Source organism: Athene noctua, chromosome 6 (assembly GCF_965140245.1).
Source record: "Athene noctua chromosome 6, bAthNoc1.hap1.1, whole genome shotgun sequence".
In the NCBI taxonomy this organism is placed as follows: Eukaryota; Metazoa; Chordata; class Aves; order Strigiformes; family Strigidae; genus Athene; species Athene noctua.
The window spans coordinates 45,526,193-45,550,984 of NC_134042.1; the positions used below are offsets into that span (position 1 = coordinate 45,526,193).

Below are 24,792 nucleotides of genomic sequence, written 5' to 3' on the forward strand. Positions count from 1 at the left end.
GGTTTCCTTTTCCATGCCTGCCGTGGTTGCACAGCGGGTCCGCAGCTTGGGATTTGCAAGCTGAGGAATGGTTTTTTCTTGCGAACCGTAAGTGCCATGTTGGTAAGCGGCTGCGGGTTTGGTCGGGGGGGGGGGGGTTTGCTGGAGCCCGCATCGCTGGCGCAGCGGGACCGGGCGGCCTTGGGCGGTGGAGGGGGGCAGGGCACCGCTGCGCCAGCGGCTCCCGCAATTCGCCTTGGACAAGTGGATGAGTGGGAGATGCGACGCGTTAGCAGGAAAAATAGAGCTCAGGGGCCTCTCGCTTAAAATCAGCCGTGTTTGGGGCTTTTACACCCAAGGCGGTGGGGAACCTTTTGGACTCACCGGCAGGGTAACGCGAGAAAAGCGTCCTGCGGCGCACCCGCTGTTTGCTCCGCTCCCCGTGCTAACACAGCCCCCAAACGCGGGGGCTTCCTCGCATTGTGCCAGGGCCGGGCGATGTACAGAGAAACGTCCTTGCGTTTTCTACGAAGGCCTAAAATTTGCCTTCGACATCACCTCTTCAAAACGGGTCTTTTGTCCCTCACATGGTTAAGCTCGCCCTGCAACTTACTGAACAAAGGTTTCCTGGGTTGTGCATCTCATTTACCAGGTTGTAAACAATCCGATCAGCTGGCAGGGCAATTTCTGCTCCTCTTAGGTTAAAAAGAAATGTATGTAACATCATTTGTGCTTGTGAAGGAGAGCTTCGAATATATTACCAGGATGTTTTTCATTCCTTCAGACACTAAAATTTGAATGTTTCTTATTACCTTATTTGAGCTTTCCTGTGCCTTTTCCTGCAGCATTTTGACAGCTAATTCAATGCAGTTGGCAGGCATTTTGCAATTTTCGGTGTTTGTATGAATACATTTCAGTCAACCTGGAGGTACCTTCTACTGAGTAGTTACTACAAAATATTCTGTGTATTAGTGCTTCAGCCTGAAACAGTTTAATGCATTTCTCTTGTAACCTAATGCTGGCAACTTCATCAAGGGTATTAAGACCCAAATCCAATCTCGAGTCAGGTCAGTTAGTCCTTCTGTTCACTTTTGCAGCCAGCTTTTAGTTATAATCTACTAGCTTTGTCCTTTTTCTGCCACTTCTATTTTGGTCTAAAAATGAAGACATTTAGAAACTGGCTTTGTTTGGCTTTTCCCAGGCATTTTATGCATGTGTCTAAGCACTGTTTTGAATCAGGACATCTTTTATGCTGAACCCATTGCAAAATACAAGAGATGTTTGAGTTTGTTGGGGTTTTTTAGATCAGTGGTGATAATTGTTTGGATTTTTAAAATTATTACTATTTTTTTTTACTTCTGGGGACATACTGAGTGGTGGCAGGTGAGTTCTGTTTGGGAAGTGAACTGTGGATAGGTAGGCCTTTATTCAGTAAACAGTAAGCTTTGCCTGTTCGACCAAATAACCTTGAGAATTACTTTGTAAAGGGAAAATTCAATCAACAGTGGTGGCAGCCTCTTCCACCTTCTGGGTAACGGAGGAGTTCGTTTCCTCTGCTGCACTTGAACTGATGTTAATTCGCTGTGATCGGTCACCTGGACGTGGGGGGAGCTTTTGCCCCCAGGCTTTGTGGCTTGCCCTGTGCACCCCCACCCAGCTCCCAGGAGCCCAGTCTTTCTGGATAAATAGTCCCTTCAGGATGCATCTCAAAGGAGTTCATGAGATTTCTTTCATGCAAAGAGCAGGTAATTTGCAAGAATGCTTGCAGTGTGCAGAAATGCATCTGAGAAGGGTTGCTGCAAATGTAAGACTTTTGTGGATGTAATTAGTCTGGTTTAGGCTTTTCTTTGAGCCGTAGCCAGAGAAATGGCATTTCCCTGTGACTTTTGTGCAAGTTGAGGGTGCTCAAGGGGAATGCTCAAATTTTTCATCGTTTTGCCTGTTGCTTTAGTGTAGAACCCTACCTTTTACCAGGGGCTCTGTGTCTGCTGACTGCAACGAGAGCAGATCAGCCAATGTGAACATCTGGACACGGCTGCCTTCCCATTTACTAATGTGAACTTCTGTTAGGTTTTTATTCTTCTCTGGCTGCTTAGCTCAAGTTTGAGATTAATGACCTAGAGCATTAACGGTTGTTAAATGACTAACAAATGCCATATTCTATCCAGAATATGTAGCAAATTACATTACTTAATTACAATTGTGTGTCGATAACAGCAATTGCTAGAAAGTAAATACAAGCTCAAAGTATCATAGCGATGCTGTCTTCAAAACTGTTGCTTCTATAGCACTAGTAGATAAAGACCCGGTATTTATGGTAATACTTGTAACTTGAATTTTAGAGTGATTTCTAAGCCAAAAATAATATTCTTAGGGGGGGTTCTGGTGCAAAAAAACCCACTTGGACTTTAAAACTTGCTTCTTAAATTTATTGAAATGTGTCATAAAGACATTTATTTATCATCTAACATGCCTTGGTTTTGTTTTGGACTTAATTGGCTGTATTCACCCACCTGTTAACCAATATGCACAGTGAAGAAAGATGTCTTGCAACCCATGAATTTTTCTGTAATGCAACTTCAGGATGGAAAACAGGTGGATACAGACAGAGAAGGGAGTCCAGGGAAGCAGAGATGCCACTGAGCAGCACAGTAAGCTGTGGTCTCAGCAGGTCACCTGTGGCATCAGATGGTCCCAATGTGTGCAAGTCGCCAGAGAGACATTTCCAAAGCTCTAGTGGGGAACATCACAGAATATGCAGAGAATAAATTGCCACTGGATACAGTTAGGGATAGTGCAGCCATCAAGCCTTGCTTTCCTCCCAGCTGGCCTGAAGTCACGCAGAGTTAACAGTGCAGCAGCGGAGATGTTTGGCTCAGACTTTTCCTCAGGCCTGGCTCTTCTAGTGGTTCTTTCTTTCAGTGCTCAACACAGAGCTTATATCATCCCATCTCACCAGGGGGAAGGGTTCCCAAATCACTCATCTTTGGTGGACCACATGCCCTGGGGAGTCACAGGACCTGCTGACCATCATAACCAACTGGATCCAAATTGACTGGTGGAACAGAGGCAGGGGATAAGGTGGAGGAAGAATCAGGTCTCCTGAGTAAATTACTGCCAGCCCATGATAGCAAAGGAAAGTGCTGTACAGTTACAAGAGTATGACTTGTTCATTGAGTGCCACCTGACAGAAGCAGAACCAGGAGCAGGAAGATTTATGTAGAGCTGTTTGCTTGGGAACCAGATGCCTTTTGTATACAGGGTTGAATTTAGGAGCAGAGCTCAGAACAGAGCTTGTTAAGGAAAGTGAGAGCAGGTAAATGCTTTCTTCATCTGCTGGCTTCCTCTATCAGCTGCAGCAGTGGAAAGGACCATCAATGTTAAGGGGCAGGGGCAGCGCTTTGCGCTTTACACCAGTTGGTGGCTTTGTAGGTGCAAGGCAGGAACAAGGTGGACTGTGGACTTGGGCCAAATCCTTCAGGCTGGCTTGCAGGGTTGCATCAACCAGACAAGACTAATTTTACATTTTGGAGAGTGCAGAGTTGCTAAATACTTGTTAGGAGTCCTAGTGTAGGACTGAGCTCTTCTCGCTCTCCTTGTAACAACCAAAAGTACTGCCTGGTCCTTTGGGACAAGAGGTAGGGGAAGGTGCTTCCCATTCTGCCAATCCATATGAGACCCCATATTTGTTGGCCTTACTCTGTACCTTCGTAGTAACCAATAGGAGTGAACAAAACCAGCAGGATCATTTCCAACACCTCAAGTGCTTTATCTTAAATCAAGGGTGTAGCTGACAGACATATCCTCTTTGATTAACTTAAGGTTACTAATAAGATCTGTTGCTGCTTACAGAGTGGCATATTCATTATGGATTAGCTGCATATCTTCTGTCATTGTGTCCCATGCTGCAACAGGCAATGACAGAAGCCACTCTATTGCAGGCAGTTTGGACCCCTCTCCTCTAATACCTGCTAGGATAGTTTGGCAGCAGGCAGGATGGTGGGCCAGGAAGCTCCTCATTTCTCTTGCAAGGAGGTGCAGATCCTTTGCATGAAGCCAGCATCCAGGTACTCTGTCAGGGCACTTCTGTCTTGGTGTAATCTGTCCCTGTCTGCACTAGATGAGATCCCATCCCCCCTACCCTGACCCAGTCCTAGCCTGCACAATGTTAGTGTTCATTTCAAACCCATCAACAGTCTCCTGCATATTGGGCCATGTGGGGATCCCCTTGTACAAGCTGCTCTTCCAGTCCCAGCTGCTGGTTTTCTTTCTCTGGTGACAGTTCCCAGTGATGGTGGCTGATGAATTGGGAATGTTTTTGCCTTTTCAGGACGTATACTTTTAACTTTTTGCACGGCACTTGACCTAGATAATGAGACTCATCTAGGTAGTTGCTAGTGATGTAGCAGTAATTTAGAGTTTACTTGAGAAATTTGCATTTTAAAAATCACCTGCAAGGTCTAAAAATCTTTTCCAAGGCACAGGGACAGAACTAGACATCAGAGAGATGCCAGCAGCCAGGAGGACAGCACAGGGAAGTGGTGCTGTATAAGTAGTGGGTTCTCCCTAGGACAGGGAGGGAATGATTTCACCTGACTTCAGCATCTGCAGTGTTGATGTTTATAGTAGAGCAGGGTAGACCATTGCAGTTCTGAAGAGAAATACATTCTTTTTGGTACAGTTCATCTCATCTTGTGATCTGGATGTTTAAGACAGGTCTGATGGAAATCATGATCTAGATTTTTTTGTTTTGTCCACTAACGACCAAGGTCGGTATGGCAAGCTCCAATATTAGTCTGAAGACAGGACAGAGAAGTGTCACCCCAGTGTTGGGCTTTTTAGTAATTTTTTTTGGGAATTGAAATAAATGAGAATTTCAAGGAAAGATTTGGGAGCAGTGAGGTAGTTTAACAGATATTTCTCCAACTCATGGGGACAAATTTGCCAAAATGTACAAACATGCTACTTGGATAATTCGAGGGGCTGATAAGGGGTTTTGACATGGGAATATGCTGAAAAAGCTGGAAATAATGAAAAGTTTGTCTGCAGTTTGACAGCTGTGCTACAAACAGCTGTAACAAAAGCAAATGGTCTCGACGGTTCATTTGCTTGTCTGCTGCACAGTTCTCTCTAGCCATTGGGTATTCTCCCTCTTCAGGATTGTTTTTTTCATTTTTCACCCACCAGGAGAGTCTGGCACATCTCTGCACATTTCAGTGTGTTGTTTAGAAGAGCTTTTAATATTGTGGTCCTGTAAGTTCTACAGTGGCCATTGTTCAGGCCTTTTCCTCCCATCAGCATCTGTTTGCCCAGGATGTTGGACCTGTGGTTTGGGCAAATTCTGCCTCTGTTGGTGGAGTGGTGCCTTGCTGATTAGGACAGGCCTGTTGGTTGTCAAAGAAGATATTGAACATAATTCACAGCAGGAAAATCAGACCATAGATACCCATTTTAGTTTAACTGCGGCATATTACAGTACAAACTCCCACTTAGACAAATGTCCATGAACTGACTGAAGAGCTCAGTAGCAGATGAATGAGGCTACAAAAATTCACTCTGCTCATATAGTTTCATTAAAGAATCCACACAAGACCTTCCTGCAGCTGTAGAGCAGAGGCCTGCTGAGCCAATTTAGGTAGGTTTTGACTAAAATATGGCTCTGATTTACAGGCAACAGCTTGGTTCGACAGTAAGTGCTTCATAAAGCCATGCCTGTCATCGCCTTCTGCTAACATAATTTCCACTGATTGCAGATCTTTGTAACAAAATGTTCTTCTGGTTTGCTTAGGGTGAAGAAACTGAAGGAAACATTTGCTTTTATACAACTATTGGACAAAAACATGAGTAACCTTCGCACCTGGTTGGCCCGGATTGAGTCTGAGCTTTCCAAGCCTGTTGTTTATGACATCTGTGATGACCAAGAAATCCAGAAGAGACTGGCAGAACAGCAGGTGGGAAATAACAGCAGCCAGAGTAAATGAGCTAAAATGCTGCTGCTTACAATTGGTCCTGGTTTAAAATCACCTGTTTCTTTTCTTTAGCAAGGCCTTCTAACTGTTTGCTTTTCACGGCATGTTTCTGCCAAGATGCATTACATGGAAAATTTTTATTTGCTTGCTGTAATTTCAGTATTGTTTTGACTTACCCCCACTTCTCCCTTCCCCCCTCTACCCAAGGAAAACATGCAGAATACAAACAAAAGCATTTTTACATCTGATAGTTTGCTCAGTTAAGTACAGCAGACTTCACAAGAGCTAGGCAGGGCACAGATAGTGGGCAAAATCCACGAGGATGACTTAGGCTGACAAGGCATGAATGCAGTCTCCTGCAAACTGGCTGTGACAGATTTAATGCTGTGACATGATGTGTTGCCCTCACTAGCTCAGTTCTCTTTCCCTCCTTGCAGACAGCAGAACAAGCCTGGCAGAGAAAGGTGGTGTGAGTTTTGCAGGGTGGACTTGTGCAAACACACCTTTGACTGAGGCCTGATCCAGTAGGCAGGCTCTGAAGATCCCCTCAGGGTTGGGTGAGATGGTGCATGAGTCCTGCTGAGGCATAAGTGTGAACCAACCTAGCACCCTTGGGTGTTGGTTGAGTACGTGTAGTTATTTATCCAAGACAGTGGCTTATCAGAGGGATCTTAAGAATTTATGCTAGTTTTAAGTGCTGGAGATTGCAAGGATTGGGCACAGCTGAATGTGCCAGCTATCCTAGCCAAGTGGAAGTGTGAGATGAGTTGGATAGTCCTGGAGTAAACTCTCTCGAGCAGCCAGGGAAGGAAAAGCAGCTTCTCCAAAGCACAGACTTGCTGGTGGAGTCAGCCTTTGCTCAGGGCTGTGCTGTATGTCTGCCCAGGTTCAAAGTGTCTCCCTGGGAAGGCTGAGAATGACAATGGCTGTCATCTGGCCTTTGTGTTAAACAAGAATATTTGTCCTAAAACTGAGGATTGAGAATAAAGCTGTCAAGTGTGGAAGTTTTATAACATTTGCCTTTAAGAACACCTTTGGGTGTTCTTCTCATCCTTCCCATCTTCTTTCTTTCTGGCTGCTGCTTTCATGTCTAAGGAAAGATTCCTAAGTGACCTAGACCTGAGGGCTGGTTGATATGGCTCTCCATCCATTCATGTCCCAGACATCATGCGAAGGGCCAGCTCCTCTGTGACAGGAGTGGAGATCACTCCCACCAACTCCACTGCAGGAGTTGGTGAAACACCAGAAGCTTTGATTTAATCTGCATTGTGAATGGTCGCATAAACAAGGAGATATTTTCTCCCCATCCAAACCTTTTGCATTCTCAAAGGCTGTGATAAATTGCCTGGCAGAGAAGAATGTGGGGCACAAAGGAATTGTGTCCAAACTAATTTATTTTTATTATGAGCATTCAAACTTCAGCTCACTGGAAGAGCCATCATTTCCTGCTCAGAGCTACTTACTGCTTTGTTGTTTGGATTCTGTTTTCAAACGCAGACCTCTGGGCACTTCTAGACTCCTTCTACTGTAACCTTTTGTCAGGCTGAGTGTGAGAAGACTGTGCTGACTCAAAACACAATTTTTTTTTTAAAAAAAAAGCATCTTCCGCTCCACATAAGAGAAACCTTTATGTGAATGGGACAAGTAAAAAGATCTTTCCAGGCTTTATCCGAACATTTCAGCAAGAGCAGAGCGATGGTGAGAAGTATGCCCTACAGGCTTCTTTTATTTGACATCCATGACTGGAAAAGCTTTACCTGTTCGGTCTTGAATAATAACATTTGAAAGCATTGTGCATCCACATAAATGTTTTATGGCATGTTTGTTCAATTAAAGGATGAAGATTAAAACATGAATAATGCTAATTTTAAGATTTCAAAACTGTTTCACTAATGCAGAAGTCTAGCAGCATGTAGTCTATTTAAGCTCTCTGGGCAGTGCTGTGCAGAGTTGAAGTACCTTTTTGGGCTCAGTGTATGTTCCTGGCCCCATTACTTTGTTGTGTTTGTCTCACCATAATACCGTCAGGTCATTTGGAATAATAGCTTGGAAAACAGCAAAGATTCTGCCTAGGGGTATTCCATGAACCCAGGCATGACTAAAAGTAATGACATTGTGTCAGCAACATTACCACAGTGCAAGTAGAGTGGATGTGTAATCTGTGGTCCAAATTCTCATTTTCAGTAATACAGCTGTAAATCCAGTGTCGTTTAATGAATTCAGAAGGTATACCCCAGGTACCAGTAGAGGGGTTGAGCCTGCTCTCAGACATAGAGCCTGTGTTAAAAAGACACTGCTGCCTCTTGCTCAGAAAACAGGTTAATAAGCTGTCAAAATTTTTTTTGGGTCTGCTTCTGGCAGTCTCTTATCTATGTAAAGATTTTGGCTTCTATATTCCTTAAAACTGTATGTTACCACAAATCCCACAAGCCAAATTTTGACCATTTATGGCTCAGCCCTTTCAGGTACCTGTGTAACAACACCAAAGCCTGCCACTGGGTGATACTTGACCCCTTGCAGCTTGTTGACTTCTAGGAAGATCGTCCTTCAACTCCTTTTGTATTCACTAGGAGCTGTGTCTGTTTGGAGGGGGGTTGTTAGTTTTATTTTGTTGTGGTTTTATAAGTCTAGAGCAAAACTAATTCTACTTGATCTGTTCACTGAAGTCAGTAATACCATTTAATGAGAGTTCCTGTTCACTGTTGTCAGTAAAACACCCATTTGTTTTTGTTGTTCTCGTGTTATTCAAGCAAAAGTCTCTGTATCCTTCATTAGGAAATTCAGAACTGAGTTTAAAAAATGGAAATGTAGTGGACATTGTCATTTTCTTAATATTTACAGTTGGTAGCATCTTACAGAGCTGCCTTTTCAATAATAAATATTTGGATAAGGCTTTTTTTTCTGTTACTCATTTACATTGACTATAAGAGGTACAAAATGAGAGGCCAGACTAGATGCAGGCTCTAGAGAGAAGAGTTGAAGATGCAGGCTCTAGAGAAGAGACCTTGTAGGGTATATTAGACAAAGGGTCTTTGCTAGACCCTTCAAAATAATCTGTCAGAGTGGGAGCTCTGCAAGAGGGAATAAGAAAAGTAGTGTAACACCAACAACTTGTGTGCTATGTTTGTGTTTTGTGATATCACCCTGTGATCATATAGTCACTAAAGTACACAAGGTGTTCTACAAGTTCTTTGTCAAGTCTTACAGTGTAGCAAGCTGATATGAGACACTGTCATCATGTACTGTCAAAATTAATAAGTATATGTTTATGGTATGTGTAACATTCAGATTTTGAATGCACATTAAAATTGTCCAGACTATTAACGGGAAGACTGAGCTTTCACTGAGAAACCAAAGTTGGACAATCCCTTTGTGCATGGCAGTTCTGTCCTGACCTGTCAGCCTGTCATCTGCACAGCTCATCCTGCAACTCTGTTTTCTAAAGCTAAATAAGCTTTTCCTGACACAAATTGCTCTTTCCCCATCCTCTGCAGCATTTTGAAAGGGTATGTCTGAAGTCTAGCCATGCGTGTTTCCTTCTACTCAAGCTATTCTTTTGTCAATGGCAGGATCTGCAGCGAGACATAGAGCAACACACTGCAGGGGTGGAATCCGTGTTTAATATTTGCGAAGTTCTGCTACATGATTCAGATGCATGTGCTAATGAGACAGAGTGTGACTCCATCCAGCAGACTACCAGGAGTTTGGACAGACGATGGAGAAACATTTGCGCCATGTCTATGGAAAGGCGAATGAAGTAAGTCTCTTTTTTTCTTACCCCTCCTAAAGAAGCCTGTGGCAGCATTTCAAAGAAACGCCACAAGCTGAATTTTGAAAAAGAAAAAAATCCAAAGTGAACAGTTAGCTTGTGATAAAACCTTTCCATTTTTCTATCTTCTTTGCAGAATTGAGGAAACCTGGCACCTATGGCAGAGGTTTTTGGATGACTATTCTCGCTTTGAAGATTGGCTAAAATCATCTGAAAGTACAGCAGCTAAGCCTAATTCTTCAGAGGTTTTGTACACACATGCAAAGGAGGAGCTGAAGAAATTTGAGGTGAATTTTTCTAATTAATTTTTTTATGCTCAGCGGCAGGCTGAATGGTCAGCCTGCTAAATACTTACTGTCTATGTAAAATGGATCACTAAAAAGCATCAGTTTGACAGTATTTATGTTCAGAGAACATAAATAATTTGGCCTGTATGTAGCCGCCAGGTATCTGGCTGATTTATTTGTCTCCATAATTTTTTTACTGTGGAGAATCCAATGTTCTGAACTGCCAAGATCCTGCTCATAAGTTAAAAGATTTGCTTTTTATAGGCAAGAAACCTTTGTGGGTTGATTTTTTTTTTTTTTTTTTTTCCTTCCTTTTCCTAATGAGCTATGTCTGAGCAGATGATTTAGAATATGGGTCCTTTTCTGGATTTAATTTTACACCTGGAAGGTCTGTTTTTAAGGGGCAGGCATCATCACTTCTCTTGATGGATAGTATCTTCTGGATCCCTTCTTTTATCAGCAAGGGAACTGAGTTTCTTGATTTGCCTTGCAGGCTTTCCAACGGCACGTTCATGAACGTCTCACTCAGTTGGAGCTGATCAATAAACAGTACAGGCGACTGGCCCGTGAGAACCGCACCGACTCAGCCAGCAAGTTGAAGCAGATGGTACATGAAGGCAACCAGCGCTGGGATAATCTCCAGAAACGAGTCGCTGCCATTCTGAGGAGACTCAAGGTAATTGCACCGTGGGGTGAGAGTGGGGAGCATTTGTAAGTTTCTGTAGGAATTACCCAAGGGCAAAACAAATCCTGGTGTTGGGTTTGTGTTCTGAGTTACCAGTTTAGGAAAGCAGCTCTGGAAAGGTCATCAAGTACATGGCATAAACATGTCCTTGGTAGTTGAAGAAGGGGAAGAATGAGTGCAAATTTTGGAAGGTGTGTCACAGGTCTTACTGCTCCTATCCCACTCTCTTATCTTACCCAGTTTTGTCATAGGTGGATGCGTTCATGCACTTGCACCTTTCCATAAATAAGAGGCAGAGAGACAAAAAAGGGGCCTCAGTGCAGATACAGTTTGGAGTTTACAATGCTACTCTGCCCTTAAGCCAAGTTGTGGTTCACCTACAAGGTTTTAAATATGAGATGTGATGGAGAAGCATGCTGCTGTCACCAGCTCCTGCTGTGTGCTCTACCTGACTGAGGAATGTTGTCAAAGAGTGTATTTGTGACATTTCAAAGAAGTGTCCTGCTTGTTGAGTTAAACTGATCTTTGGGCAGGTATTCTGTGCTGTGCCCTGGGGGAAACTTGTCACTGCCTGATTTCTAAATACAGCAATGCTACAAACAACTGACAGGATAAACTATTAGATCCCAAAACTCAATGGATGATGCTGTGAGAGCACTGATGGGGTTTGATCTGTGCAGTTAGGATAGGAGGTTTGTGTTTTGGATGTTATATGATCCCCTTCCTGAACAGTAAATCCACTGAGCAGAAGTGGGGCACTGCAAGCTTCATGTCTGTTAGCAGTTTCTGTGGGAGATGGCAGCAGAGAGACCACCTCCTGGCTTCCATGTCAAATGATGCATTAATTACACTGGCATGGTCAGGTCATCCATAATGCAATTTCTCCATTGTTTTACTGATTTTAATGTCACAATTACTTGGAGATGGGGCTGGCTTCCTTTGTCTGTCTGTCTTCTAAATTTAGAACAATTTGGATGTTAAACCTGAGTCCAAATAACTGTTACACTGGTATAATGAAGTGGGAGAAGGTGTACAGTGTGGAAGCAAGAATATCATTTTATAGAAGCATCTTGCACTGCTGAAGTTTTATTCCCTCTCCCATAGAAATAGTGTACTGAGATAGAACACTTTGTTCCGGTATTGCAGCAGGAAGGGGACAGTTTTTATACAAGGCGTGCTGCCGTTTGTGCCCTGAAGGACTTTAATGTGACCAGCAGTTTTGAAACAATACACTGTTTTTAGAGGGCTACTGTGACTATCTTTAGTATCTGAAGTTTTCTAATACTGCCTCACTTCTTCCTATTCAGCACTTCACCAACCGGAGAGATGAGTTTGAGGGGACAAGGGAAAGCATCCTTGTTTGGCTCACAGAAATGGACCTTCAGCTGACAAACGTGGAGCACTTCTCAAAAAGTAACTTTGATGACAAAATGCGCCAGTTAAATGTACGTATTCTTATAAAGCAGTTGTTTAATATAGGCCATCTGATCCTATTGGCTGCCCTCTCTTGACAGAATCATCTACTTTTCTGGAACTTCACAATAGCCAACAGATTTCTGTAGGGCTCTATTTCTTTTTAAGACACCAGTAAATTGTTAAGACTTGTCATTTGAATCAAGATTAAACTGTATGGTTTGAACTCCGATTCAGTGTTCAAGCTCAGTTCTATCCTGCCATTTTCTCCTGACACTGAGATTCAGTGACAGTGATATCTGGCCTGGAAGGGAGCACATGCAGGTTAAAAGTAAAAGCTACGGTCCTAATTTCAGGCATTTTTTTTCTAGTGAGAAATTTTTTTTTAGCATTAAAGATCTCTCTTCTGAGTATATTGTTTGTAGCTGGGACTTTCAGATGGAAATAGGACAGCAGGCATGTGCAATGACTCTAAAGAACATACTAGTTCTTTGCTACCTGCTCATATGCTCATTTCACATTTCTGCCTGCACTGCTAATTGTGTTGGGATGTAGATTTACTGTTTTGTAGGCTGGAAGCCCAGCCAGCCATACAAACTTCTTTGCTATGGAGAAAAAGATTGTGTGTACCCAACAAAAAAATAAAATCTGATTAGTTGAACTCTCATATCATGATCCCCTGCAGGCTCAGGACACTGCAATCATATTGATGTACACATGGGTGGAAAAAGCCACTTCATCTGGAACTGTAATCCTGCTAATAAAACAAACCTCTGGACCTCTTGAGTAAAAAGATTTTTGCCAAATGAAATTAAACAACAATATCAATTGCTGCTTTTCTTTTACTGCAGTAGGCGAGAAAAGAAGGGCAAACCTTAGGCTAGAAAGGGGCATTTGCAGAAGTAATTATTTTTCTTGTATGTTCCAAATAGGGTTTCCAGCAGGAAATAACACTCAACACCAATAAGATTGATCAATTAATCGTTTTTGGGGAGCAATTGATTCAGAAGAGTGAGCCTTTGGATGCTACCCTGATTGAAGATGAATTGGAAGAACTTCATCGATACTGTCAAGAAGTGTTTGGGCGAGTTGCCCGATTCCATCAAAGATTGACTTCAAGGCATCCTGTAAGAAGCAACAGTTGTTTTGATGCTTTGGAAAGATTTTGGTGTTTGAACTGCAATGCTCATTGCTTATCCCTAGCTGCTTGACTGAGTGGTTTGAGCTAAAAGGGGTCAGGAGCGCCTCAGTAGTTGTGCCAGCTTTACTAAATCTCTGTCGCCTGTCTTGTCTCCTCATGACTCTCCTGTTGGGACTCTGGATAATAGCATGGAAGTAATTCACAGGGTTAATACTTAGAAAGTAGTAGTTTGAGGGCTTCAAAAGCTTTTTTTGGTGGTTTTAAGGTCACTTTGTTTCTTTAATTTCAATAACATGCTTAGAATATCTCTTTGTTTGTGAGGCTCCATCTGTCCACTTCCTTGTGAGAACCCTGAATGGGTAGCAGCATGTTCTTTACTTTTCACTGGGAACATTCAGATGATTCTCAGTCTGCTTTGGCTCAGAAACAAAGAACATCTATTAGAAAGCCAGGTAGAGGAAGTAACATGAAAATCTATGAGTAGCTGTTTCATTGCTGACCTGTACAGTCCATTTGGAACTGGGTACCCCTCTCTGCAAACTAGAGAGAGATCTGGTGGTGGTGGTTGAGTGTCTTGAAAGGAGGAAGGTAGCTACTGATGTGAGGATTGTTTTGGCAGAAGAGGAAGGAGACAGAAGTGATGTTTCCCTTAATTTTAGGCACATGGTCTTAGATTACTGCAGCTGACTGCAAAGCAGTCCCTACTAGGGCTGTGTGGCTCAATCATCAGCTCATTAAGCAGTCTAGATTTATTTTAAATCTAATTAATATGCAATAATTGTTATTTATTTTTAGGGATTGGATGATGAAAAAGAGACCTCTGAAAATGAGACAGATCCAGAAGACTCCAGAGAAATCCAGAATGATCCCTGGCATAAGAAGGCCATCGGCGAGGGGCCCTCTTCAACGCAGTCCCTTTGCCATCTTATGCCCCCTACTCAAGGTCATGAAAGATCAGGCTGTGAAACCCCTGTCAGTGTTGACTCCATCCCGCTCGAGTGGGATCACACAGGTGATGTGGGAGGCTCTTCCTCTCACGAAGATGAAGAAGAAGCAACATACTACAGTGCTCTGTCAGGTGAGAACCAATTGCTAGCTGTTTGTTTTGACATGGACAACTGCAGGATGTCCCTGTGAGGGAAGGGAGGGGGATTGAGGTCTTGCTCCCACGCTGTTGGTTGGTTTTCAGGTACTATTAATAGATGGGAGAGTCTCATCTCAGATATCTTGATGAAGGGAACGGTGTTGTCTAAACCAAGCTTATATTTTCAGAAACGAGGTTTTTAGAAGCCTTAGTTTTTAAGAATGTTTGATGTAAATAGTACCAACAACTTATTTTGTCCTTTTGTCTTTGCTGTCCCTCATTGTTTCAGTTGTTTTTAATAGTTGGAAAATATTGAATAGTGAGGAAAATGACATTATTCTTTTTTCAGATGTAGAAATCACTGAAAATCCTGAGGCATATCTTAAAATGACCACAAAAACTTTGAAAGCATCTTCTGGTAGGCACCTGCTAATGCATGTGTCTGAACATGGCAATCTCCCTGTGCTGCACGCTATATTCCTCAACCTCTCTCATATGTAATGTCTGACTTCCTGCCTTGTGTGGACACCATGTCTCATCCTGTCATGGTGTTCTTACGCTGCAGTATTCACATGTACATTACAAAGCAGTCAAGAACATACCATTTAGATTTTGCCTGGTAAATGCCGAGGTGGTTAATGTGCATTTCATTGGATTGATCCAAAGTCTTTTGGTACTTTCTTGGTGGTTTGCTCTGGGTAGTATCACTTTGTTGGTTGTTTCTAATTTTGATTGCATAATTACTGAAGGCAGTAGTTCCAACTCTGCAAGTATTTTTTGTGTTTTGTGCATGACAGAACCGTGTGTGTCCTGTCTGTTAAATCCAGAACAAATATTCTCCAAATCAGGACATGTCTATACTTGTCCCTGCAGGAACGCATTGCCGATGTGTGATAGTACTGTTGGGATACAAACTTTCCAAAAGTGCAGCCCTTTTCTTGTATTTTTTGAATACTCGGATCTGTATTCAAGCATTTTCCAGAAGAAAACAGAATGTCCCATAACTGCATGGCTCTCATCTCATTACCTTTGAAACACTGTTGATGTTTTGCAAATGTGCATGCTTTGCAAGGAAAGCTGCAAAACTGTCATTTTTATGCCATAACTTGATGCCATTTTATTCAGAGCGCTTTCTAACTTAATACAAAGCAACAGCTTCCTTGTGGAGATGGGATTTTGCACTCATGGCATATGGTTTTCGTTTTATTTGTTTCAGGAAAGTCTGTTACAGATGCTCATCCTTGGCGTTCTCCAGATAGCCCAGTCTGCAGGAAACACCGATACAACCAGGCAGAGATGGTTGGAAATGTGTTGTCTGGTCCAGAGACTAGTACTCCCTATAAGCCAGACTATGTGAGTTGGAGGCTCTGTGGGCACTGAACCTGTACCACACAGTCTGTCGTCTGTTGTTCCCCTGTAACTCCATTCTCTTCCCCACCTCCAGCATCAAGGAAAATATTAGTCACGTGGGAAATGTTCACTTTATGCAAACTTGGATGATATTTCTGGTGGCTCAGGTAGTCAGTGAGAATCTCTATTCACTTTCTAGAAAAGCTTCTTTAAAGCGATTCAGAACAATGATGTTAGGCTCCTGTTCAGAGTTAGTGTCTGAAGGAACTTACTTCCTCTATTGCCATAGGACAAGTCTAGGAGAATTTAACCATCCCCAAAGAGAGGTTGTAAATACCCTCCCTTGATACTTACTTAGCTATCTTCCTTTCTTAAGCAGACCAATTTGAAGGGTCCTTTTCTAGCATGCAACCCACCATTTAATCTGCCTCTAGGCATTACAAGATGTGCCAAAATGGCTGTTTGTTGGTACCCCATCCTTGGTGGCTGGTTGCCAGCTGTGGCTTTGCCAGCATCTTGCCAGGCTCAGTGGATCTGGACCAGTTGCCAGCACTCTTCCAGGCACAAAATGGTACAGGTATCTGACTGCTTTTGTCATCATTAATCCAGTCTTAGAGCCTTAGAGTCTGAGTCTTATTGCCAAGATCCAGAATCCAACAAAAAGCATCAGCTAATGTACATTGTCTGGTACATGTATTGCACAAGCAATTAATTTGCCATGTCCAGTCTTGTAATAATTAGCGTGACTATGGTGTGTGTTTCTTTACTGAGAAGGCACAGATTGCCAGTATAAGCTGTCAAGCAAAGTTGCAGAAGCCCAGTGCTAAATCGGACATACAAGAGCTCAGCAGCAGCCCAGCCACCCCAAAGTAACACAAAATGAAGTTTGACCTTTGACTGCTTGTTAACCTGCAGGGCTCACCCACCAAAATGTCATTCCAGGTGAAGCAGCTTAGCTCTGCAAGCAGCAGCAGCGTCAAGGAGAAAATTACCTCTGCTAACATGAGTGACGAAGAACCCCAGGATGACCAAGAGCTTGTGAATATAGCAGCTGCAGAGAAGCAGTCAGGTACAGAGCGTTAGGAGTGGCTTTGGTGCTGTGGTGTTTGTCCTGTGACTCTGGGGGAGACGAGGCAGAGATGGAACAAAGGCACCACATTTGCCTTGGGAGAAAATAGAAGTAAACGGCTATTTTCTAAATTAATGTATTTTGCTGAGCTGCCTTCTCATCTGGTACTGTCCAACCCATGTTTGCTGTTCTAAGCGTCTACATTTTCTGCCAGAATTGAGGTTTTTATCACTCACAATATACTTGTATCTCTGCTGGTTGGAATGAATGGGAACAATTTCACTTTTGTGTGATACTGAATACATCAGAGACTTTTAATCAGATTTCAAACCAAAGAAGTGTGTCTCTGTCTAAAATAAGATTGCTGTGGTTCGTTTTCTCAGTTATTGGTACTCCATATAACAAGATGCTACAACTCCCATTTACAGAAATGTTTTGTCAAAGTTGGTAATGTATTCTGTTCTTCACTGTCTTCACTGTGCTCCTTTCTTCAAAATAGGTGAATAAGCTGGTTCTCTTAACCTCTTAGGACCTCATTCCTGGTTTCAGGTGCTTGAGATTGTAATAGCACATCTATACTGCAATCACAAAAGCAAATCACGTGACAAAAAGAAGACTAGCTATATGCACCAGCTTACTTCATGTCTCTGGTCTCACACATGGACCAGGGATGAGTCCCATTACATGGTATGAAGAGGAAAACCTCTGAGAAGGGCTTAGATGTGCTTTCAGAAATAAGTGCTAGTGATCGCAAACGTGGTACCTCCATCTCCTTTAGCACTGAACTGATGAAACATAAACTCAAGTCCTAACTGCTCGATCATACTTTGTCCCGTGATGAATTTTGGTGTCTACCAAATCACAGCTTGGCTCATTAAATTCCATGCTTTATTCTTCCAAGTGAATTAAAACATCTTCACTTAATGTGATTAAAACCCTGTGTAGCATTACTGTGTGGATGACTTGACCAGTGATATGAAACTTACAGACTGCAGAATCTCAAGGTAGCAGGATCTACATGGTAGCAATTATTTGGCCTTGAGTAGACTGGAGAATAATTTACTCGTAGAACTCCTTGCAACTGTTTTATGCACACTTAAGCATTTGTTGTTCTATCATTTGTAGGCATTGTTGATAGGTGGGAGCTCATCCAAGCTCAAGACCTCAGAAATAAACTTAGAATGAAACAGAAATTGCAGCAGTGGCAGCAGCTGAACTCAGACCTCAGCGACATCTCTGCTTGGCTTGATAAAACTGAGAAAGAGCTGGAAGAGCTGCAAACAGTGAAACCCCCAGCCAGCATGCAGGCGTTGGAACAGGGGGTCAAGAAATTGAAAGTAAGTTACAGCATACCAAAAAGTGGGATTTCAAGATGTTGATGCTCTTTATGATCCTAGTATGAATGCTAATAGAAGTGTGTTTATTCTCTCTCAAACAAGACATTCAGCCCTAGACTTCTCTTTTTAGGCCTTTTGTTTTAGAAAACAAACATAGAAAAAAGCTAAATATTGAAGGCCTAGATTCCCCAAATGCCTAGGATCAGGCCTTGTCATGGGAGGTTGGGTATTCTGAGCAGTACTATCAGCATTTTGGACTTTTTCTGTGCCATTCCCCTATATGCAAACCAAAACCAGGTTGAAAATTATCTGGGTCTACAGGCTGCAAAGTCTAGGCTGATTTTTTTTTTTTTTTCATTGAATTAAGGTGGGGAGTGGGTTGGGGCTGAGGTTGTAGCTCCAACAGGGAGCCTGAGAAAGATCTGCTTTGAAGCTGTGGGTTTTAGAAATATGGTGTTTTAGAAAAAAAACAGACCTCTAAATAGCACCTTTGTCCAAAAGTTGAAGGATACATCCTTTCAAAATGTGCAGTTGCATTTTTTCACTTTGCAAATGCAGATTTCTCATCAAACAGAATGTATTAGTTAAAAACAAGAAAAACAAATTCAGTCTCTGCTAGTCTTCAGCCAAGAAATATAACAGTTAGAGACAATAACTTCAGTATTTGTCAGCATGTGTGGTCATGTTATGTTGCCTGCTATGACTCTCGGCTTCCATAAATTGGGACTAAGTCAGGTCTGCAGGTTGAACCAGCAGGTTACCAGGGCACATGGCAGTGCTAGGTCCCTAGGACTTAGGTAACAGAATGCCTCAGGTTGAACTCGGAGAGAACAAGTATTCCTAACACTTGTGGGAGTGCAAAATCCCCGTGTGCTCACCCTTCTGCCAGCAGCCTCGTATGGAGTCACCCACCCAAATCCCGAGGCTACTGGCCAGTTTGGTGTCACACTTGGGCTGGTGCTCACAAACCAGACACTCTGCAGGACAGAGGAGGGAAGTGCTTCCCTTCAGGATAGGGTTGGATGTCTGACCTCTTCAAGGAGCAAAGCTTCACTTCTCCTTCTCTCATCTGCATTTTCTTAAGAGGAGTCCAGCTGACTGTGAATACCCTTTTGAGACAGCTTGGCTTTCTATGGGTGTCTAAAAGAGCCACTGTGCTCTGAGACTTGACTTTCATGAGATGCCAGTACATCCCAATTGCCCTGGATAAGGATAAAGCCATTGTGGCTGCAGACTGGCTTACTGGTGTTTAGAAGTCTGTGATGGACTGTTTGTATTGTCTGATACTGAAAGAAACTTTGTTGCTTGAAGGAGGGAGACAGAGTTCTTTGAGTGAAATGTAATTCGGACCAGTGGTTTTCAACAAGTGGGACGCAGATCTTGAGAATATATAGATTGACACTCTTAGTTACAAAGGCTGCTAAGAAAAGCAATCTGAGCTGTGTTGATTGCAAGACTCATCCTGCAGCTCTTATTTTTCTACTGCAAGAGCCCACAACTTGAAAAAGGCTGAGTACACTTGATTCAAACTGTAAACTTCTTGAGGGTACAAGGTATTGTTTGGCTTTCGTATTTAAAAAAAAAAACCTTCAGAAATATGGTCTCAAACCTTAACTTAAAGGTGGTTAGACGATACAGCCATGACTTCACAAATTCCATATTATTTCCCCCTGCAATTTTAAGCGAGAGGAGGAAAGCAGGCAGGACTGCCATTCGGGGGGACCTTGACAAGTCAGAGAAATGACCTGACAGAAATTCTGACTAGAGAGAAGAAAAAATAATTTCTCACAGTGGGGTGGCCTGGTGTGGGACCAAGAGGGGATGGGGAATTGTGAGATACTCAAAAATTTGACTGGATGAAGCTCTGAGCAGACTGCTCTGAGTTGGAAGTTGGCCCTACTTGGAGCAGGAGGATGGAGTGCAGACCTCCAGATGTCCCTTTCAACATTATTTTATGATACAATTCTAGGATTCTGAGGTGGTAAAACCTTTATAAATCAAGAGGAAATACCATGTGATGACCTGTGGGAATATTTGTCCAAATGGGAGGGGAAAAAGACAGCTCAGAGGAATGAAGGGCAGATGTGGAAGCCCAGCCAGATTTGTTTTCTTCAAAGTGAAGGTTTTGGCTTTACAAAACCAAAACAGCAACAGAAAAAGGTCACCTTAGTATGTTCCTTAGCAGTATCTGAAAAGCCACCAGATTCAAACAGCTTTCCCCAATACCCGTGATGCTTTTGAGCATTTAGTTTTATTGTAAATAAACAACATGGTTTTCATCATTCCTAGAAGCTCCTAATCCTCTTTTTTTTTCTACCAGGACATGCATAAAGCATTTGATAACTACAAAGCAGTGGTGCTTTCCGTTAACCTGAGCAGCAAAGAATTCCAGAAAGCAGATAGCACGGAGTTCAAAGAGCTTCAGAACAGGCTTCGGAAGGTGAACTTGCATTGGGAGAAAGCAACTCATGCATTGGACAACTGGAGGAAAGGTTTACAACAAGCCCTACTGCATTGCCAGGTACATACCACATGCCAGCTTATGAGGGAAAACAACTCTTTAGGGTGCTGCTGAGGGGTAGATAAGGGGAAAGGGCAGAGGGGTAATTCCTGCACATCAGTGGAATGGTTGCTCAGAATCCAAGACACTTTATTTTGTCATAAACTTGACTGTGTTGGGTTTAAAGGGTTTGGTAAAAATATCTCTAAACTGGATATACCCTTTTATTTATTATGTGGGTGGAATAGTTTAACTAGGTTGCAGTAGCCTCACTAATCGTGAATTTGTTGTTGTCTTTGTCTGCTCAGGGCTGGCCATATTTTTTTTTTGTAGGCAAAGCCAGGTGAAAGTGTTTTTTGTCTTATGTGCAAACCTTTTGTTTCTCTAGGACTTCCATGATCAGAGTCAAAAACTAATTCTATGGTTAGCAAGTGCTGATAGCCGAAGGAATGAAGCACAAATCACAGATCCAAATGCTGACCTCAATACAATACTGGAAAGCCTAAAGGAGCTAATGGTAAGTGTAATCTTAACTACAGCACCTCAGCTTTTCCAGTGAGTCAGTAGCTCTCACCAAAAAATGAAGAGCACTATGTTTATTTCTCAAGATGTCTGCAGCCTGTCCTCAACCCTGCTGTATTCAAGCATGTGGCTGATTTCTGAAATGGACTCGGGATTGCCTATATGAGGCATTTTTTCTGTAATTACACATCATAATTAAGTTCCTTATGAACAGTCTTTATGCTGGAGTAAGACTTTCAATTTCAAAGATTTAATCTTTTCCATATGGATTAATTACTGCTACAACTATTTCTAAATGTTAGTTCAAGCAGGTAAAACCAGTCTCTTGAAGAGAACTTAATTTCAGATGTAGCTGTCAGCCATTCCTATGTATTTTAGATTCTTAGGCAGGTTGAGTTGTTCTTTAAAGCCTTCCAGAGTTCCTCCTTTTATGAGAACATCCTTAAAGTTGAGAGTAACATTCTGTTGCACTGGTTTTTTTGTTTGTTCTAAGCAACTGGAGAAAGAGCTGCTGGAACAACAGCTTACAGTAAACTCACTTCAAGAACTCACTGCTTACCTGCTGCTTAAATCAGATGGTGATTACATTGAAGCTGATGAGAAGGTCCATGTAATTGGAAGGAAACTGAAACAGCTTACTGAACAAGTTTCACACGACATAAAAACAATACAAGGAAATCTGGTGAGTTACTTGTTCATGGATCTTTCTTACTGAAAAGTTGTAACATGGTAAGAGTAAAGGTATTTTTTAAAGACTGACTTAAAGCTTAAGTACTTCCAAATTCATAAGCTGAAAAAAGAACACTTAAGTCTGGCTATAAGAAAAACTTCAGCACCATGAGGCTAGTACAGTACTGAAATGGCCCAGAGAGGTTGGGCAGTCTCCATCCTTGAGGGGTTTGAAGGGTAGACAAAGTAAAGCTTTGAGTAAGGCTTTTGGTCTGGTCTCATAGCTGACCTTGCTTTGGGCAGGAGGTTGGGCTCGATGAACTTCCTGAGGCCCCTTCCAACCTGAATTATCCTACGATCCATGCCAAGGATCAGGCTGGGAGTGTGCAATGAACACACAGGAGTTGTAGTTCATATCAGTATGTTCCTTATCCTGAGAGCCGTCGGATAGAGATATTTTCAAGTTAGTATCTGTACGCCCCTGTTCCATCACAATTCCTTCAGGTTGTGCATAGTAAAACATTTCTTTTTGCTGGATAACTGGAGCATCTGTTTACCACTGGTTATGCCCGTCTAGAGAGACAATGGGCTGTGCACCTGCAGAGAGGCAATGAAAGATGGCTCTTTGCACTTCATCTGTTGTGAGTTTTGAACATGTATTTTAAAGAGGAAAGTGTGGTTGCCTTTTAGGATGCCAGCGCATTCCTGCTGGTTCCAGATGACTTGGACTCAGGAGGTTGTAATCCAGTCACAGAGAAATCCAGCCCTGCTCTGAAGGCGGCAAGTATTTTTTTTTTCTATTTTACTATCAGCATATGGCATATTTTGATATATTTAGCTTAAAACTTCCTCAAATTTAATAATTTTACCTTTTGGATGCATGTACCTTATTACAGAATTTACAACAAGGCTTTAAAGCCTACAGCTGTCTTTTCTGAGAAAAAGAAATTCCTTGTAGTTTCTGAAACTACAAGTTTCTGGATACTAAAAGCTGTTTCTCTCAACAGATCACCGTGAGGAGAACTGAAGATGGCAGAAGCAGCAGCAGCACCAGGTATTATATTGTGTTTGCCTGATCTCTTGGAGGATAGTGAGGACAGCAGAGATGAGCTGAGTGCCAGCAGAAACTGGGCAGCTCTTCCTCCTGGGCTGGCATACAGGTGGAGGTGATTTCTGCCTACCTGCAGCGTCTCCTCTGGTTTCCTTTAGCACTCCTGCTCCTAGACCTCTGCACCGATGTGCAACCTTGGCTTGTCTTTACTCTTGACAAAATAGTTTTTGTGCCAAATGGGGGAATATTTTAGTTTAAAATCTTCCTTTAATTCCACCACCATGCCTGGAAAAAGAAACTTGGAGCTTAAAGCCACTTATTACAACCACACTATGAAAGACAAAGGGAGAATCACCCCCGGTACATTGGGGCCTCTTCAAAGGATAGATCTCAGTAATGCCAAGGCAGAGAAGAGCCCAATCAGTCTGGGCAGTGGCTTTCCTTTATATTTCAGCCTGTCTTTAGAGTGCAGTTGCATCTGAAAATAGGGGGAGAAAGCACAGATCTAAGCTATTACAAATAAATGTTTCTTCTTTAGCAGTAAGGGCGGTAAACCCAAAGCAGCAGCTAGCTCCCTGCTGAGCAGTCTTGCACGCTTTCAAGTTGCAGTTGAAGTGTTCAATGTGCGGTGCATTTTCCAGTAGATACGCAGCCCTGCATCTTGGAAGGGTAGCGTGAGCCCTGGAGAGGGAGTTAAAATAACTTGTTTAATTCAAAGTCTAAAGTGCCTTTTTTTGTTTCCTCTTTTTGTTTTTTTTTCTCCTTTCCAGAGGTGAAAGCCATCCACAACCTACTCAAGCAATTCCTCGGTCTCCCTCCTTCTTTTACCGTGTATTACGAGCAGCTTTACCTCTTCAGTTATTCTTTCTGCTGCTTTTACTTCTGGCTTGCATGATTCCGTCTTCTGAGGAAGACTACAGCTGCACCCAGGCAAACAACTTTGCCCGTTCTTTCTATCCCATGCTGCGATACACCAATGGGCCTCCACCGACTTAGAAAGCAGCCCCTGAATCTTCAGTTATACCAAAACACACGCTCTGCGGTGCTTTTTTCATGCTGCTAGCATCAACCAAGCAGTGACGTCACGTAATTAAGTACAGAAACTTTTGTGCTATCAGTTCCCCAAACCAGCCACTACAGCATCCTTGCATCCTACACACCGCTGCGCAGGTTGCTGCTGTTGCAGGGAATGTGTTATATTTCACATCTCAAAATGTATATCTTGACAAAATTTCAGCATTTTTGTACGGAAAACAAACTTTTTCTATAGATTTTTAAACTGTAAGCAACACACTTTATACTTTGATGCAATAGATACACTATTTTATAGGTGCAGTGCTCTTAAACTCGCAAGGTGATTGAATACTGAGTTACTAGATGCAGAAACCACATTACAGTAATCTTAAACATAGCATGACAAAGCAGCAGTTGAACAGGCAACTTGCCTAAAATGACTGCCCACACTTCACGTTAACTGTGTCTTTTGGTACTATAGTCACTTGCTGGAAACAAAAAAATCTACATCTTTCTGAATCTTCGTTATTGTATTTTATTCACCTAACACCTTCAATAAAAGGATGCACACTTGTTTTGTTTTACATATAGTGTTCTAGCAGTTAGGATTGCTGTGTTGTCTTTTCATACCTCCTTTGAAATAAGAAATTGTTGAATTGCATGGAAATGGTTTATAATGCACATATTTTCTAGATGAACATGATTATGTAGACTATCCCTGATGTATACAAATAATGTAATGACTTTTTTTAATGAACGTTTTTTTCAGTTTTTAAGCTGCTGAATAGTGTACAGTATCTTGAGAGAGAATTGTGCGTTTTTATAAGCTTCATCTTTAAAATGAACCTGATGCTTGGGCAGGGGCTAGAGACACACTGTGTACAGTCAGCGTTGCCATCGCTTCTCGGTTGTACAGTTTGAGTACTGTCATTAAACTTTTGCCAATGCCTGCA

The 24,792-nt window shown here is 42.3% G+C and overlaps 1 protein-coding gene across 2 annotated transcripts in view; it reads left to right on the top strand.

The window, feature by feature from the left end:
- The window catches only part of SYNE2 (spectrin repeat containing nuclear envelope protein 2), a 195,187-nt gene extending 170,395 nt beyond the window's left edge, over window positions 1-24,792 (top strand). The window contains exons 102-118 of one of the 2 annotated variants that reach the window (XM_074908851.1): window positions 5,768-5,930; window positions 9,518-9,705; window positions 9,854-10,004; window positions 10,498-10,680; window positions 11,997-12,134; window positions 13,035-13,229; window positions 14,039-14,321; window positions 14,677-14,745; window positions 15,544-15,680; window positions 16,620-16,746; window positions 17,872-18,083; window positions 20,404-20,604; window positions 20,972-21,100; window positions 21,599-21,787; window positions 22,465-22,554; window positions 22,782-22,828; window positions 23,596-24,792. In XM_074908851.1, the coding sequence (XP_074764952.1) occupies window positions 5,768-5,930; window positions 9,518-9,705; window positions 9,854-10,004; window positions 10,498-10,680; window positions 11,997-12,134; window positions 13,035-13,229; window positions 14,039-14,321; window positions 14,677-14,745; window positions 15,544-15,680; window positions 16,620-16,746; window positions 17,872-18,083; window positions 20,404-20,604; window positions 20,972-21,100; window positions 21,599-21,787; window positions 22,465-22,554; window positions 22,782-22,828; window positions 23,596-23,821 (2,728 nt within the window). In that variant the 3' untranslated portion in view covers window positions 23,822-24,792. The remainder of the gene's footprint in view (window positions 1-5,767; window positions 5,931-9,517; window positions 9,706-9,853; window positions 10,005-10,497; window positions 10,681-11,996; window positions 12,135-13,034; window positions 13,230-14,038; window positions 14,322-14,676; window positions 14,746-15,543; window positions 15,681-16,619; window positions 16,747-17,871; window positions 18,084-20,403; window positions 20,605-20,971; window positions 21,101-21,598; window positions 21,788-22,464; window positions 22,555-22,781; window positions 22,829-23,595) is intronic. The other variant, XM_074908852.1, reaches the window with a different exon arrangement.